We start from the raw sequence: 17527 nt of genomic DNA on the forward strand, positions 1-17527 counted from the left end.
GTAAGCAAGCTACTTACCACACAACCACTCCTATGCCTATATATATATATATATATATATATATATGGCACCTGTGCCCAGCATCACCTTCCTGGCACTTGTACTGGATGGCACGTGTAAAGATATTCGAGCGAGATCGTTGCCAGTGCCGCCGAACTGGCTCCTGTGCAGGTGGCACGTAAAATACACTATTTTGAGCATGGCCATTGCCACTACTGCCTGACTGGCCATCATGCCGGTGGCACGTAAAGGCACCCACTACACTCTCAGAGTGGTTGGCGTTAGGAAGGGCATCCAACTGTAGAAACTCTGCCAAATTAGATTGGAGCCTGGTGCAGCCTTCTGGTTTCACCAGTCCTCAGTCAAATCGTGCAACCCATGCTAGCATGGAAAGCAGACGTTAAACGACGATGATGATGATGATATATCTATATATTTATAAAAACATACACAACGGGCTTGGCTTCTTTCAGTTTCTGCCTACCAAATCCACTCAAAAGGATTTTTGTTGGCCTGAAGCTATAATAGAAGACACTTGCCTAAGATTCCACACAGTAGGACTGAACCCAGAACCACGTGGGTGGGAAGCAAGCTTTTTACCAAACAGCCAGGCCTCGTAACATATTCATTTACAAATTTCTGCATGTGTAGCTTAAATATGTGTGTTTACACACGTTTCTCTCATATTGATTCGTTATGTTGTGAGTCAATATGATTCCCTCCATATTTATCCATTATGCATTATTATGGTATTTCTGTGTAGCTTCTTTCAATTTTCAGATCATTGAGTCGGAAACAATAAACTTTATTATGAAAAAGTATTTTAAAATATTGATTATTTCCTTTTTAGGAAACAGACTATTAGCTATTTCTCTGTGATAAGCAATAAAATATTTTGTATTCATTTTGTATTTCTGTCTTTGCCGAGACATTTCGCGTTTGTCTTTATATCCATTTATTCCTCCTTCTCAGTCATCCACATGGATATATATGTAGATGTGTGTGTGGTGTATGTGTATATATATATATATGTATATGCACATGCACACATGCATATGTATGTATACACACTCACACTATTGAACAACCAGGAGTAAGAAAGATATGGACATATAGAATGTATGTATAGTTGTGTGAGATGTGTTTGTCAGTCTGCTAGCAACAGGATTTATTTATATGTATATATATATATATATATATATATATTTGGTTCTTTAAATTTGCATTGAAAATATTTCCATCCATTCATGTTCTATTAAATATGAAACTATCCACAAAATCATTTTGTTGAAAGCAAAACATCACTATTCAATAAAAGTCAGAATTTCAATCTTATCAATGAAAGAGCTTTGATATATTTCGGTCGTCTTCTTTGTACTCGCTAAGTACTTCAGTTCTGTTTTTTGTCATTTGAAATTAATTTCTGTTTCCAGTTATTGAATAACTATCTCTGAAACACTTTCAACTGTAGAATATGCTTCTAATTTATATAATACACTTCTAATTATGTCATATACGTCCAGCCATAACTTTTCTGTTTTTCAAAAAAAAGTCTGAAAAATTCACGTTAGATCCTATATGTGATGTTGGGTCTCTCATAAGCTTTTAACCCTTTAACATTTAAACCAGCCATATCCGGCCCAGATATTCTACCTAAAAATAACACAATCACATGACGGAGGCAATGACAAACGACTGAGACCTTTGGCAACATGCTGTGCTTGAGAAGAAGAGCCACCAAGCCAAGTGTAATCATAGTCATGGCAGATACTGGTGGCATGCAAATGGCACTCGTGCCGGTGGCCCACAAAAGCACCCATTACACTTTCAGAGGGGTTGGCGTTAGGAAGGGCATCCAGCTGTAGAAAGCATGCCCGATCAGACCGGTGTCTGGTGAAGCCTCTCAACTTACTAACCCTTCTTCTACTATAGTCTCAGCCAGCCAAAGCCTCATGAGTGGATTTGGTAGACGGAAACTGAAAGAAGCCCGTCGTATATATGTGTATATATATATGTGTGTGTGTGTATGTATGTTTGTCCCCCCCAACATCGCTTGACAACTGATGCTGGTATGTTTATGTCCCCGTAACTTAGCAGTTTGGCAAAAGAGACCAATAGAATAAGTACTAGGCTTACAAAGAATAAGTTCTGGGGTCGATTTGCTCGACTAAAGGTGGTGCTCCAGCATGGCCACAGTCAAATGACTGAAACAAGTAAAAGAGTAACGAGAGAGTATATACTAAGATCATTTTAATCAGCTATAGCGCTCCCTCCGAAATTTATTTTCAGAAGTCAGGAATATTTCAATTGAATATGTAATGAGATTAAGAAGTCTGAAAGTAATTCTAATGCAAGTAAAATTAATAGAAATATGTTTAGAAAGGTCTGTTTTCCATGGTGGCATGGTATGGCTCGTTTGACAGGAGATGGCAAGCAAGAGAGCTGCATCAAGCTCTAATTATCCGTTTTTCATGGTTTCTACAGTGTATTTTTTATGTGGTACCAACAGGTGTGTGTGTGTGTGTGTGTGTCAAATAAATAAATGTAGTTAAAAATGTACAGAGAGTAAATAAGACTTATTAATATTGATACACTTAACCGGTTTCACATTTGTTGGATTTTCAAAAGTGTAAGATTTGAAGAATGCAGAAACAATAGTTTGTGACACAGTTTCACATTCCTCAAAACTTTCACTTTTGGAAATCATAAAATTGTGAGACCAATTAATTGAATTAATTTTGATCTAAATAAATCTTCATATATACTTTCTATACATTTTCAACATCATTTACGTTTTTTTCTATACTACTTAGTATGGTGTAGTAATGAGATTATATATATATATGAGTGATCCCCTTCAGCCACAAATGACCATAGGGTTGCACCTAGAAAGTTACCTTCCGAGGTACAAGTCTGGGCAAGGTTGTTTATGGAAGACCAGCAGTCGCCCATGCATACCAGCCTCCCCTCTCCAAGCCACCGATGTTATCCAAGGGAAAGGCAAAAGGACCGATACAGCTTGGCCCCAGTGACGTTGCAGCTTATTTCTACAGCTGAGTGAACTGGAGCTGTTTCTCCATAGATTGAACAAATTATGAAGAATCTTAGATTCTCACCAAAGGCATCAGCATCACTTTGACCAGTCCTAGAGAAGCAAACTGGCAATCTGTTTATATACTCAATGATTTCAGTAGCTAAAAGAAATATAAATATATTGGGAAATAACATGAAGTAGCGAACTATTGGCATCAATGTAGTTATCTGTTTGATGAAATGAAAAACTAAGATAATTAACAGTTGTTGACTGAACTATTTTATCAGTAAAAAGAAAACTTGAGATGTTTCAGATAATTATTTTTGTTCCGTAAGAAACTTCATATCTAGTTGATGAGATCAGATTTAACTGTGTGTAATGGGGTAATGTATTAGAAACACACTTTAAGTTATAATATTGTTGTCAGGCAACAACCTCGTACATTTTGAGTAGAACTCATTTGTCATTCATGGGAAGTGTAGCTATTTTATGGACATGTCTAAAGTTACATCGTTTAGATGGTTTTATGAATTCACCTCCCAAGTGAAATCGTAGTCATGGTCGATGCTGGTGTCACATAACTGGCATCCGTGCCAGTGGCATGTAAAGAGCAATAACCACGCCTCAAATAATCCTCATTTATATTCTGATCCCCAGCATTTTGCCACCATCTCTATCCTGCTGTCTCCCACTCTCTCATTCCTTCTCCTGCACTTCCCTTAGGTTGGGTAACCATGTATTTCCTTTGCAGCAGTGCACCTGTTTCTGTCTTCATTCCTGATCTCTCTCTCTCTCTCTCTCTCTTTATCTATCTATCTATCTATCTATCTCCAGCCAGGTAAACTTGTGCCTTCTCTACAGCAACACACCTGTTACTATCTCTCTGTCTCACTATAACCTTTAATCATCTGACACAAGATGACCTCCTCAAATGCTCTCTCCTCTCACAAAAGTTAGTGCAGGTGCCACCTAAAAGCACCCAGTCCACACTATAAAGTGGTTGGCATTTGGAACGGTATCCAGCTGTAAAAACCTTGCCAAAACTAACCTTGCCTGTGCTTGTGCCACATAAAAAGCACTAAGTCCACTCTGGTGAGTGGTTAATGTTAGGAAGGGCATCCAGCTGTAAAATTCCTACCAAAACAGTTATAGAAGTCATATTTCTGTTTGCCATGCTGGCATGGGTTGGATGGGCTGACAAGGCTAGGAGTCACACCAGGTTCCATGGTTTGTTTTGGCATAGTTTCTATGGCTGGACGCTCTTCCTATCACCAACCACTCTACAGAGTGTACTGGATGTTTTTTTACATGGCACCATCATGTAAAAAGCACTGATACCACATAAAAAGCATCCAGAACACTCTGTAAAGTGATTGGCACAGAGAAATTACATGCAATGATAGAAATATTGTAAAGTGGACTTTAAAAAGAAGCATAAAAATATATATATTTCTGTGTTAATATAATGTTGTTGTCTTAACAGCTTTTACATTGACAACTTTTGTTAGTACCATTCATCATCATCGTCGTTTAACGTCCGCTTTCCATGCTAGCATGGGTTGGACGATTTTACTGAGGACTGGCGAACCAGATGGCTACACCAGGCTCCAATCTGATTTCTCAGAGTTTCTACAGCTGGATGCCCTTCCTAATGCCAACCACTCAGAGAGTGTAGTGGGTGCTTTTACATGCCACCGGCATGAAGGCCAGTCAGGTGGTGCTGGCAACGGCCACACTCAAAATGGTGTATTTTACATGCCACCTACACGGGAGCCGCGGCACTGGCAGCGATCTTGCTCGAATATTTTTTTCAGGTGTCACCGACACAAGTTCCAGTAAGACACTGGTAACGATCACGCTTGAATAGTACTATTTACATGCCACTGGCACAGAAGCCAGACAGCTGCTCTGGCAATGACCCCACTCGGACGGTGCTCCACTGGTACAGGTGCCATTGTTCTATATTATCCATCTTATGATAATTTCTTTATTCATATATCTCTTGTTATCAATTACAACTTCCATGATCAATAATAATCCAATTTACTATTGTTATTAATTATTTTGCTGTTTGCTAATGTGAATAAATTTCAGTTCCCATCTGTTGTTTTTAGGCTGTGGTGTTATACAATGGCTCCAGCTTATTGTCAAGATTGATGGAGACTATGTCACCTTTGCCAGCATCTCACCCTGTGGATATTGAGAAGATAGAGATATCTTTGGAACCTTCACCTCGAGACAGAACAGTAAATGGAATGGTTAATCACTGCAACAAGTTATTAGAAGTTCTAAAAACTTAGCATTGACATCTAGCAATGCTGCAAATTGTTTTACATGTCGTTCACTTAATTCAGCTTAACCCTTTTGATACCAACCTCTCTCAGACTCCCCACTTGTGATTAACTTCTCGTTTTAAAGTGATCTACATTGAAACTTTTCCACTAAAAATTTCATGTTAATTTATGCTCCAAATTCTAGCTTAATAACGATAAAGTTATTTACTAAATTCTTCATTATTTTCAAAAATTTGTTTCAATATGTTTCATGAGAAATATTGTATCAAAAGTGTTAAAATTCTGATTGATAACATTGACACATATTACCACAGAAATAAGTTGAAAGCTGATAAACCAAAAATAATCATATTAAAGGTCCGAACCATTCTGTTGCTAAAATATGCTTATTAATGGTACATTTTCCAAAATATTTGAATTATTTAATGCCAGAAGACGCTAGTATTTCTCAAAAGATATGGAAATAATTTGCAGCAAAGTCATATAGCAACCTACTGTGTATATTTATGTACATATTTAAACAAAAAATAGCCTTTTGGCAAAGATCAAAGTTGTTGAAATGTATGTAAGCTAAAAATATGAAATACATTTGTTTATAACTCATTTGTGTATATATATATATATATATTCATTTTAGCATTTGTATATATATATGTGTCCATTTATATACTTATAACTTATTTTCTTTTGAACAGAGCATAAATTTTCTTAGCTCACATCTTGTAGCTGTTCTGTCTTTATTTTCATTAATATTATTTGACAGAACATTTTGAAATCTATTTCATATGTATTCCATTTTATTTATGTTATGAATATTTTTGACGATGCTGTATTATATCTGCATAATTATATTATAATAAATGATATGATGTAGAAACTTTAAATGAAAGTGAAGTACTCAACATACACAGCAGAGTTTATATAATTATTCATAATTGTAAACTGAGAAATTTCATGCTGCATTTTTTTATGAGAGTACATCAGATGACTTCTCAAAGATAAAAATGGCTGAGAGATTTATTCTGGATTTCTGATTACATGATTAAAACATCTGGTATTGGTAAACAAATAGCAATACTATATAACAGTGGTTCTCAACCAGGGTCCATATAACATTTTGGGATCCAAGCAATGAGATAGTAAATTAGGGGCCCACGATAGTATTTTAAGGGGCCCCTGAAAAAATTTTACTTTAGATGTATGTATTGGTATGTATTGCAAGAAACAGCTGAGGTTTTTTTCTCTAACATTTCACATAGTTCAACCTACACAAGTGAATGTGTGAAAAACAAAATAGGAATTTCGAAAAAAGTTTCTATAAAACTAGCTTTTAAACATTGAATGGCTATGGGGATCCACCAGAATAAAATAGTAATCAAAGGGCTTCACAAGTTAAAATGGCTGAGAACCCTTGCTATAGATTAAATAGTCATGCTGTGGGCAAACCAACCTCATTAGCGCTGATGCATCTAGTATGCAATGCATCCAGGACACTCTGTAAAATGGTTGCTGAGCAAATAGAGACCCTAAAGAGGACTCTTTAGTCTTGCTATAGACAAGGCTGCATTGTAGTGTTGGTGCAATGGCAAAACACAGTATACATTGTAAAAAGGTGGCAAAGGAATAGAAATAATAGAGGGGAGAGAAGGGTGGTGAGCCGGCAGATGAAATGCTTAGCGACATTTCATCTGTTGTTACGTTCTGAGTTCAAATTCCGCTGAGGTCAACTTTGCCTTTCATCCTTTCAGGGTCAATTAAATGAGTACCAGTTATGCACTGGGATCGATGTAATTGACTTAATCCCTTTGTTTGTTCTTGTTTGTCCCCTCTAATGTTTAGCCCCCTGTGGGCAATAAAGAAATATATATAGGGGAGAGACTACTCTTTTGTGTTGCTGAGTATATGACAACCTATCTAATAGAGGTGCTCTGATAAAAATATACTCACTAAACTTTGTAAAGTGGAGGGAGATAAACAGCTGATACGATCAATGGAACAGCTTGCTCATGAAATTAACGTGCAAGTGGCTGAGCACTCCACAGACATGTGTGCCCTTAATGCAGTTCTTGGGGGAGATTCAGCATGACGCAGAGTGTGACAAGGCTGGCCCTTTGAAATACAGATACTACTCATTTTTGCCAGCTGAGTGGACTGGAGCAATGTGAAATAAAGTGTCTTGCTCAAGGGCACAACGCATCACCGAGAATTGAACTCGCAACTTTATGACCATGAGCCAAATGCCCCTAACCACTAAGCGACATGCCTTCACATATACGTATATATATTAAAAGGATGTGTTATAATACTATTCCACAGTCATACCAACAATCCAATAATACTAATCCACATATACAAAAACAGCCATACCAACAATCCAAGATACCTCCATCATCAGCTGCCTTACAGATATCATTATGGTTTTGACACCTGGGCAGTACCATTCAATCCGGCTGTGTCAACAGCACTAAAATAAGTGTTGTTTGGGAACAAACCAAAGAAACCACAACTTTCAAACATTTACTCAATGTACAACCGTATCAATAAATAAATTCCATGAGTAAAAAAATTCCATAAGTGTATATATAGCACAGAATTTTGTCTTGAACAGGTTGTGATCTCATAGCGACGAAAATATTTTGGCAAATTAAATTTAAATGTTGAAGTGAATCTAACGGTTTTTGTGTGCTTCTTAAATGGCTTATAAACACCTACCATGCTGCAGTTGTTTTCGTTCCAGCACATGATCTCAGATTAGGTCACTTGCTATGCAAGTACATCTCCGTAATATATATATATATATATATATCATCATCATCATCATCATCATCGTTTAACGTCCGCTTTCCATGCTATCATGGGTTGGACGATTTGACTGAGGACTGATGCAACCGGATGGCTACACCAGGCTCCAATCTAATTTGGCAGAGTTTCTACAGCTGGATGCCCTTCCTAACGCCAACCACTCAGAGAGTGTAGTGGGTGCTTTTACGTGTCACCCGCACGAAAACGGCCACGCTCGAAATGGTGTCTTTTATGTGCCACCCGCACAAGAGCCAGTCCAGGGGCACTGGCAACGATCTCGCTCGAAAACCCTACAAGGCCAGTCAGGCGGTACTGGCAACGGTCACGCTCAGGATGGTACATCGTTGCCAGTACCGCCTGATATATATAGTTGTTTGAACAGGAACACGAAAGCCAGTTACAACTGACAAAGCTTCATCTTCTACTAATAATATACCCTAGATATTTAAAGCTTTTTATGTTGTGCCCACATTTAAGAAGTGTGAATTAACAAGTAGTTTCTTTTCTTGAAATGTATTATTGTTTCATTTCACGATAATAATCAGCTTGCTGAAAAACTAAGCCAATATTTTTCTTTTCAATTCTCCGTTAGTAAACAAGCATTTTCACCAATAATAATAATAATAATCTTCATTGTTTGAAATGCTTTTTTTTTATATCTCACCCAGTCTCATTCAGACAAACTTTTGCTATTTTTAGAAAGCCATTATTGATATTTTATCATCGAAAGTGATAGGAATAGTTGAAAAAAATAGTAATAATAATAATAATAATAATAATAATAATAATAAAAATAATATCAACAATGTGTAGGTTTGGATCTAAACAACATTGTAGCTTTTAGTAACAATTGTTTTTCTTTTTTCCCATGTGAAGGATAACTACTATAATTTTGTTTCCATGAGAAGCAATTTAATAGCACTTTTTGCATAGTAATAGCAGCGTTGCTTCATTGAGAAATTACCTGACCTAGAAGAAGAAAAGGCTTATTCAATGCCAGCTTATAATTTAGATTTCAGCTTTCTCAAACTGAGTACCTCTTATTGAGATCAGCTGAATGTACTGTGAAAATTTCCCCTCCTTTTAGAGAAGCTAGCTTTACAAACAGAAAAGGAAATTTGTAAAGAATGAAGAAAATTCTTTAAAAAACTAGAAAAACAGCAATGCATGTGTTGTTGGGTTAAAAGATTAGCGTAAATAAATAGTTTGTGGTTGTCGAAAATATTTAGATGCTATCTGGCGTGTGTGAAATAAAGAGACTGTTTACGAAACATCATGTATGCTGAACTGGTGTTACATTTTTTAATGTAGAATATATGCAGCCATCATTTAAAAATTCTGGTTGTTCACAAAAATGAGTTGATCATAATGCTGAAAGCTGAAGAATTATAAGAAAGGATATCATTGAAAATGATTCCATTCAGTCAAAAGATTTCTGCGACCATTACGGTATTTATTTTGAGATGCTCTGTTTCTTTCAATTAATTTTAAACATAACAAAGAATTTAGTAAAATAACTTAGTTATCATTAAACTAGTGTTAGGAACATAAATTGTGACTAAGGTTTGGAAGAAGATTTTAATTCAGAACTTATGAAATCAAGACATTTGTACTCAGAGCCAGAGGTGGTTTCAGCTGGGTTGGTATCGAAAGGGTTAAGAATTGTTTCTTTATTATATATTCTAACCCTTTCGTTACTGTATTTATTTTGAGATGCTCTGCATTTCTTTCAATTACTTTAAATATAACAAAGAATTATTAAAATAACTTAGTTATCATTAAGCTAGTGTTAGGAACATAAATCGTGATTAAGGTTTAGTGGAAGATTTTAATTCAAAACTTATGAAAACAAGACATTTGTACTACAGAGCCAGAACTGGTTTCAGCCAGGTTGGTAACAAAAGGGTTAATGTGGAATCTATTGATCCTGCTGATACACATACCAAACAGACATATTTTATCTATTACTTGCTTCAGTCATTGGACTACGGCCAAGCTGGGGCACTGCTTTGAAGGGTTTAGTTGAACAAATCAACACCAGTTCCTGTTTCAGTCCAGTACTTATTCTATCAGACTCTTTTATCCATACCACTAAGTTACTGGGATGCAAACAAACCAACACCAGCTGTCAAGTAGTGGGCGCGAATACACACAAAATAAATTATATATTTAATTAGAACATCACAGCAAAGAATCACAAGATGGATTCTTCAATCCAAGTCAAATAGGAACCCTAGGGGTAGAACAAGATTGTTGGATGATGTACATAGTCTCAGCTGATTGTGTTTGGGAACCCAGCCCCAAAATCTCATGATGGTTGCTTCTGATAGGACCCAATGGAGGCGATGAGGACATTCTTTTCTCTACTCTAGGCCTGAAATTTTTGGGGAGGGGGCCAGTTGATTAGATCAACCCCAGTATACAACTGGTACTTAATTTATCGACTCCGAAAGGATGAAAGGTAAAGTCAACCTTGGCAGAATTTGAACTCAAAATGTAAAGACAGACGAAATACCACTAAGCATTTCGCCTGATGTGCTAACGTTTCTTATTTCTTTATTGCCCACAAGGGGCTAAACATAGAGGGGACAAACAAGGACAGACAAATGGATTAAGTCGATTACATCGACCCCAGTGCATAACTGGTACTTAATTTATCGACCCCGAAAGGATGAAAAGTAAAGTCAACCTCGGCGGAATTTGAACTCAGAACATAAAGACAGACGAAATACCGCTAAGCATTTCGCCTGATGTGCTAAAGTTTCTGCTAGCTTGCAGCCTTTCTCCCAGGAATAGTGGGTGGAGAAGATGATGGATGGATATATATGTTTTACAACAGGCTTCTTTCAGTTTCCATTTACCAAATCAACTCACAAGGTTTTGGTCACCCTGAGGCTACAGTAGAAAACATTTGCCCAAACGTGCCATGCAGTGGGACTGAACCCAGAACCATGTGTTTGGGAAGCAAACTTCTCACCACACAAGCATGCCTGCACCTAAAAGTCATGCTTGTGCTGAACTAATGCTACATTTTCAGACTTTAGAACATTTGTAGATATCGTTTAAAACGGTTGTTCATAAAAACAAGCTGATTGTAATGTTCAAAGTTGAAGAATTATAAGAAAGGATGTCACTGAAAATAATTCCATTCCGTCAAGAGATTTATGTAGTGTGTTAATGGAGAGTAAAGCCTATTGATCCTGCTTAACACATGTACCAATGTGACATATTTATATAATGCAGCAAATATGCAGTAGAACTTATACATTTTTAAAATCACATTTTGTGCTTCTATGAAATTACGCAAAAATATGATTTTGAATGCATAACAGCTATATTGCTAAATCTGTTGTCCTCAGATCATCAATAAATGCTGATGACATAGTGAAACTGTAGGAGATAGAGAGAATATTTTACATTAAAATCCACTGATTATAGGAAATATATGAATCATTTTTTTTTTTCACAGACGATCTTCCAATCAAAGCAAGGAAGCTATGTTTCTGTTAGTTTTTCAATTGTTGATACTCTCTGTTGGTTGCAACTCCTGATAGAAGTGTCACTGATTTCCATTTTCAATGATAGCAGGTAGGATTTGAACTTAGAATTGGCAGTACTGGAACAGAAACTGAAAGACTTCCTCCCTGATATTTGAACCATTTTACCAATCCACAATTACAGGCGTAGGAGTGCTGGGTGGTAAGTAGCTTGCTTATGAACCACATGGTTCTGGGTTCAGTCCCACTGCATGGCACCTTGGGCAAGTGTCTTCTACTATAGCCTTAAGCCGACCAAAGCCTTGTGAGTGGATTTAGTAGACGGAAACTGAAAGAAGCCTGTTGTATATATGTATGTATGTATGTATGTGTATATATATATATATATATATATATATATATGTGTGTGTGTGTGTGTGTTTGTGTGTATGTGTTTGTCCTCCCAGCATCGCTTGACAACCAATGCTGGTATATTTACGTCACTGTAACTTAGTGGTTCAGCAAAAGAGCCCGATAGAATAAGTACTAGGCTTACAAAGAATAAGTCCTGGGGTCGATTTGCTCGACTAAAGGCGGTGCTCCAGCTTGGCCACAGTCAAATGACTGAAACAAGTAAAAGAGTAAAGAGTGGAGGCACAAGGCTTAGTGGTTAAGGTGCTGCTGTCATGATTGTAGGATTGTGGTTTTGATTCCTGGACAGGACAATGTGTTGTGTTCCTGAATAAAAACACTTTATTTCACATTGCCCTAGTCCATTTATTTGGTGAAAATGAGACTCCTGCTATGGAATGGTGATCTGTCCAGAGAGGAATATACATGCCCGAGAAACTGGCGCTATGCTTCCTCCAGAGTAGTGTGGACTAACCCCACAACTATAGAGTGGTACTTTATTGACCCAGAAAGAATGAAAGCCAAAGATGATCTTGGCTGGATTTGAACTGGAAATGCTGTAAGTTGGAATCACTGTATTAGTATCTAATTTTCTATAATTGTCACCAGTCACATGGAATTCATTGAGAAAACTTTTCTACTCCCAGACACCCTTCCTGCCATGAACCCTCACCGGTTTTGTTTCCATGCTAGAGATTACTTTCCCCATGGCTCGAAAATCTTTTCTCGGAAGAATGGAAGCAAACATTGTTGTAGGATGGTAATGCTCATTTACAACCACCACACAATGTGAAAAAGGTACTCACACACACACACACACACACACATACGATGATGTGCTGAAAAGTTCCTGGCTTTGGGTAAAAGAAAATACAGAAAGATCAGTTAGTTATGATTTTATTCAATATATTCTTCCCCTCTCAGATTCACAAGCTTATCACAGTGGTCCTTCCGTTTTCTAAGCTCTGTAAAAGAACTCAGAAGGTTGGGCCTCCAACCAGGCCTTTCAAGATACCCTTAAAGTTAGGAACTTTTCAGCACCCCTTGTGTGTGTGTGTGTGTGTGTGTGTATATATGACAGGCTGCTGAAATTTGCACACTCATTGCAGTGATCCTTTTCTAAGCCCTGTATAAGAGCTCAGAAGGTTAGAGGTCCTACCACACCTTTTGCAATACCCTTATGGTGACGTCAGGGTTATAATGTTATAGTGGTGCTGTTGATTAAATGACACATTATAATTTAATGAGCATGAGAGAAAGGGGGGTCACCATCTTGTCCGTAATAACAAGAAAATAGAAATCCGCGAAGACATTCGTAATAAGTCATAACATATTTATTACTGGATGTAATGCGTTAACATATGAGATTAATTGAAGGAAAGCTTGTACCATTACATGAACATATTCTTTTTGCAATCACGTGTCTCCAAATAAGTGAGGCCAGCATATGCGCATGTGGGTGGGGTATGCGGGAAGCCTGACTCAATGCCGGTCGAAGAATCAACAGACACTGAGTGGTGCTAATTTAGAAATTCCTTCCTTTATATAAGGGATGAACCAGAAGTCCCCGACTTCCACATAAACTGGAAGTTTCCAGAATGTTCGAGAAACTTTCTAGAAGCTCGAGGGAGGTTACTCTCATTAAATCCCTTTTCCGTTTTGCTTCCTGACTTGACTGCCAGGGTTCACTACACCCTCAAAGCCAAGAACTTTTCAGCATCCCCTCATATATACACACAACAGGCTTCTTTCAGTTTCCATGTTCCGAATCCACTAACAGGGCTTTGGTCAACCAAGAGCTATAATAGAAAACACTTGTCCAAGGTGCCTCACAGTGGGACTGAACCTGAAACAACATGGGTGCAAAAGTGAACTCCTTAACCACACAGTCACACCTGTGCCTATACTACAAATCTAAACTACAAAGTGGTAGAGGCTCTGTGATAGAGTCATAGCCCACACGTAGTTGCACCTTGGGATTAAAAGAGCATCACTGTCTCTCTTGTTCACCAGGTACTTTGTGGCAATTTCCTGTTCCTGGATTGCAAACGCATAGCCTTCAAAGTGTAATGTGATGTAGTGGTCTTGTGTGCAAGAGAGGCTGTGCTTCATGTCAATTCTGTCTTCTTCAAGCTGTATGTAAGTATGTATGTATACATGCATGCACATACATATGATGGACTAATTTCAGCTTTTGTCTCCCAAATCTACCTCACAAGGCTTCGGACAGTCCAGGGTTAGCCTAGTGTTGCCTCCTGGTCCACCAGTCCTCAGTCAAATCGTCCAACCCATGCTAGCATGGAAATCAGATGTTAAACGACGATGATGATGATGATGATTTTGCTCAAGGTGCCACAGAGTGGGACTGAACCCAAAACACCATGGATGGGAAGCACTTCTTAACCACCCAGCTACCCTACACCAATCTACAATATAACACCAATATGTCTTAAAGACAACAATTTTCTAGACAACACTTCTTTTAAAGTTTTAGCTTTCTGATAAATTATAGGACAAGTACCATAATTGCAATACTGAATCAACACGAGAAACTCGTTCTTGTCAATTATTCTGGAACATTCTATAAATGAATGGCGAGCAGAATCCATAAGGTTATTGACTGATGTTGGACATTATGTCCGTGTTTTATAAGTTTATATATATCATTAGATAATAATTAATAATGGTAATAGGAACAAATGACCAGTTATGATTTCTTATTCATATATAAAGTAATTAACACCATAGTAATTACACTAATTAAGCTTTAAGAAAACTGATGAACAATCATCATAGAATCATTATATTTTGAGTGGGTCATTTGGTGGGAGGGGTAATATAAACACATGCATAATATATTCATTTATCCAGATTTATTATTGTTCTTATTTCAAGTCCTTCATCTAGGAATATTTCAAGTCCTTCATCTAGGAATATTTCAAGTCCTTCATCTGGGAATCTTTCATGTCCTTCATCTGGAAATCTTTCAAGTCCTTCATCTGGAGGGAAGAGGATAGAGAGGGAGGGAGAATGAGAGAGACATTAAAATGTCTGATATCGAATAAGTCAATGTCAAGTCAGTGCTGCCAAATAGATGATGCCAGAACAGCAGTGCCAAAACATCCCATAAAATGTCCTTTCTCTGATATTGGAACAAATTATGCCATAAGATTTCTGAATAGTCTCTACGTGAGCATAAAGGGCAGTTCCTTAAAACCCATTCATAATAGAATACAGCTTAAAGCAATATGGTAAGCTTGGCACCAACAAGTCCTTGTCTGATACATTTTATATATTGATAGATCTGACTGAGATAACAGGACTAATGATTGAAAGTTTCTCTCTTGGTACATTATCATTTAATGTCCACTTTTCCATGCTTGCAAGGGTCATACGGAATTAGTTGAGGCAGATTTTCCACAGCCAGATGCCCTTCTTGTCACTAAACCTCACCTGATTTTGAGCAAGATAATATTTCCCTGAAGCCAGAAATATTCCTCATGGAAGACAGGAAAGGAGCAATGTTGTCTGTATGGTGGTGATGGTCACTTACAACCATCACATGATATTAACACACAATATATTTAATAAACACAATACATGTTTTTGTGTGCTACTATTAGTTTTGTGTACTGAGAAAATGCCAAACATTGTTTTATTATCTGACATCTCAGCATAATCATGTGGGTAGTGCCTGATGACTGTACCAAGATGTCAGACATGTTATAAAACAATGTTTGTCATGTTTTAGCACATGAAACTAATGATAGCACATAAAAACATGTATTGTGTTTATTAAATAATATTTATCTCTCACCAGATGGAACACTTTTTTTTCGTGATCTTATCATCACAGAACAGTACACTATATATGTGTGTGTGTGCATGTGTGTGTGTGTGTCACTTAGCAGTTTGGAAAAAGAGACCGATAGTATAAGTACCAAGCTTAAAAAATAATACTGAGGTTGACTCATTCAACTACACTTCTTCAAGGTGGTGCCCCAGCATGACCACAGTCAGATGACTGAAACAGGAAAAGGATACACACACCGTATGTAGGTTTGATTGTCATTTTGACTGCAGCCATGCTGGATCACCGCCTTTAGTTGAGCAAATCGACCCCAGGACTTATTCTTTGGAAGCCTAGTACTTATTCTGTCGGTCTCTTTTGCTGAACTGCTAAGTTACGGGGACATAAACACACCACCATCAGTTGTCAAGCGATGCTGGGGGGACAAACACAGATACACAAACATACACACACACACACACATATGTATATACGACGGGCTTCTTTCAGTTTCTGTCTACCAAATCCACTCACAATACTTTGGTCAGTTCAGAGCGAAAGAAGACACAAGCTGAAGATACAAGAGATTTGAACCCAAAACTGCTTGGCCAAGAAGTAAGCTTTTTAACCACATAGCCACACCTAAAACGGAATTAAAATCTTGTTAAATGATTTACAAGTTCTTTATAGAACTTTTTTCATTCAAGCAATTTTCATTTGAAATGAGAAAGTGCCTAGACACATCTACGTAACTGTAAACAAAAGGGGCAAAGGCAAGAGTCTACAGAGAGAGGGGGGCAGGGGATGGGGGGTGAAATCAAGAGATCAGAGCAGCCATATTGAATAACTACTATCTGAAACACAATGATCTTCGAGTTTGATTGTTTTGTTGCACAGAATAAAGGTCAGTCAGTGATATTTTCATGTTGAATAATATGTGTGAATGATGTGTTGATTGTTTGAGTTTTAAATGACCTTCTGCTTGCAGCAATGAATAAAACTCTTTCATGTTTTCCAATGCTTTGTCAATATTTTTGGCTTTGTTTGTGTTTGTTTTATTTATTTATTTGTTTGTTTATTTTTCTGTCAGTTGAGCTATTTGCTTCCACCTGCCCTAACCATTCCCACTGTACACCCCCGTTCTCTCTCTCTGTATGTGCGTGTGTATGTATGTATATATACACACATACATCTATACACACACATGCATATATAGGGAATATATAAATACACACATAAAATACATATACACACAAGCATAATGCACATGCATATATGTACACATACACATCAATACATATGTATGTATATAGGTATATATATATGTGTGCATATATATATATATATATATATATATACATACACACATACAGAAATACATACACACATCTGTGTGTGTGTGTGTGTGTGTGAGAGAGAGAGAGATTTTCTTTCTTCAATTATTAATCTAGTTAATTAATTAATTATATTCATCAAATTACAGAAATAGCAGTCTTCGATAATTCAATTTATTAGCTGAAATATTTTTCTATTTCAAGGTGAAATATGTGCCTCAGTTGGATTCAAAACTCTGATATTAATGGTAAGAGATTCCTACAATATGGAATCATTCAGCTAAGGAAGGATTGTCACATCACTTTCTTCTCTGTACTCTGAAATGTGAGGAGTGATCTGAAGCAACCTTTGCTTTTGTCTTCAACAGTTTAACATCAATGAATTG

At 37.1% G+C, this 17527-nt stretch overlaps 1 protein-coding gene across 1 annotated transcript in view; it reads left to right on the forward strand.

Moving 5' to 3' along the window:
• Positions 1 to 6622, forward strand: part of LOC106881984 (serine/threonine-protein kinase 36) — a 168015-nt gene extending 161393 nt beyond the window's left edge. Inside the window, exon 34 of the mRNA XM_052974262.1 lies at positions 5149 to 6622. Within this exon, the coding sequence (XP_052830222.1) occupies positions 5149 to 5334 (186 nt within the window). The 3' untranslated portion in view covers positions 5335 to 6622. The remainder of the gene's footprint in view (positions 1 to 5148) is intronic.
• Positions 6623 to 17527: the final 10905 nt, after the last annotated feature.

This window comes from Octopus bimaculoides, chromosome 1 (genome assembly GCF_001194135.2).
Source record: "Octopus bimaculoides isolate UCB-OBI-ISO-001 chromosome 1, ASM119413v2, whole genome shotgun sequence".
Classification (NCBI taxonomy): domain Eukaryota; kingdom Metazoa; phylum Mollusca; class Cephalopoda; order Octopoda; family Octopodidae; genus Octopus; species Octopus bimaculoides.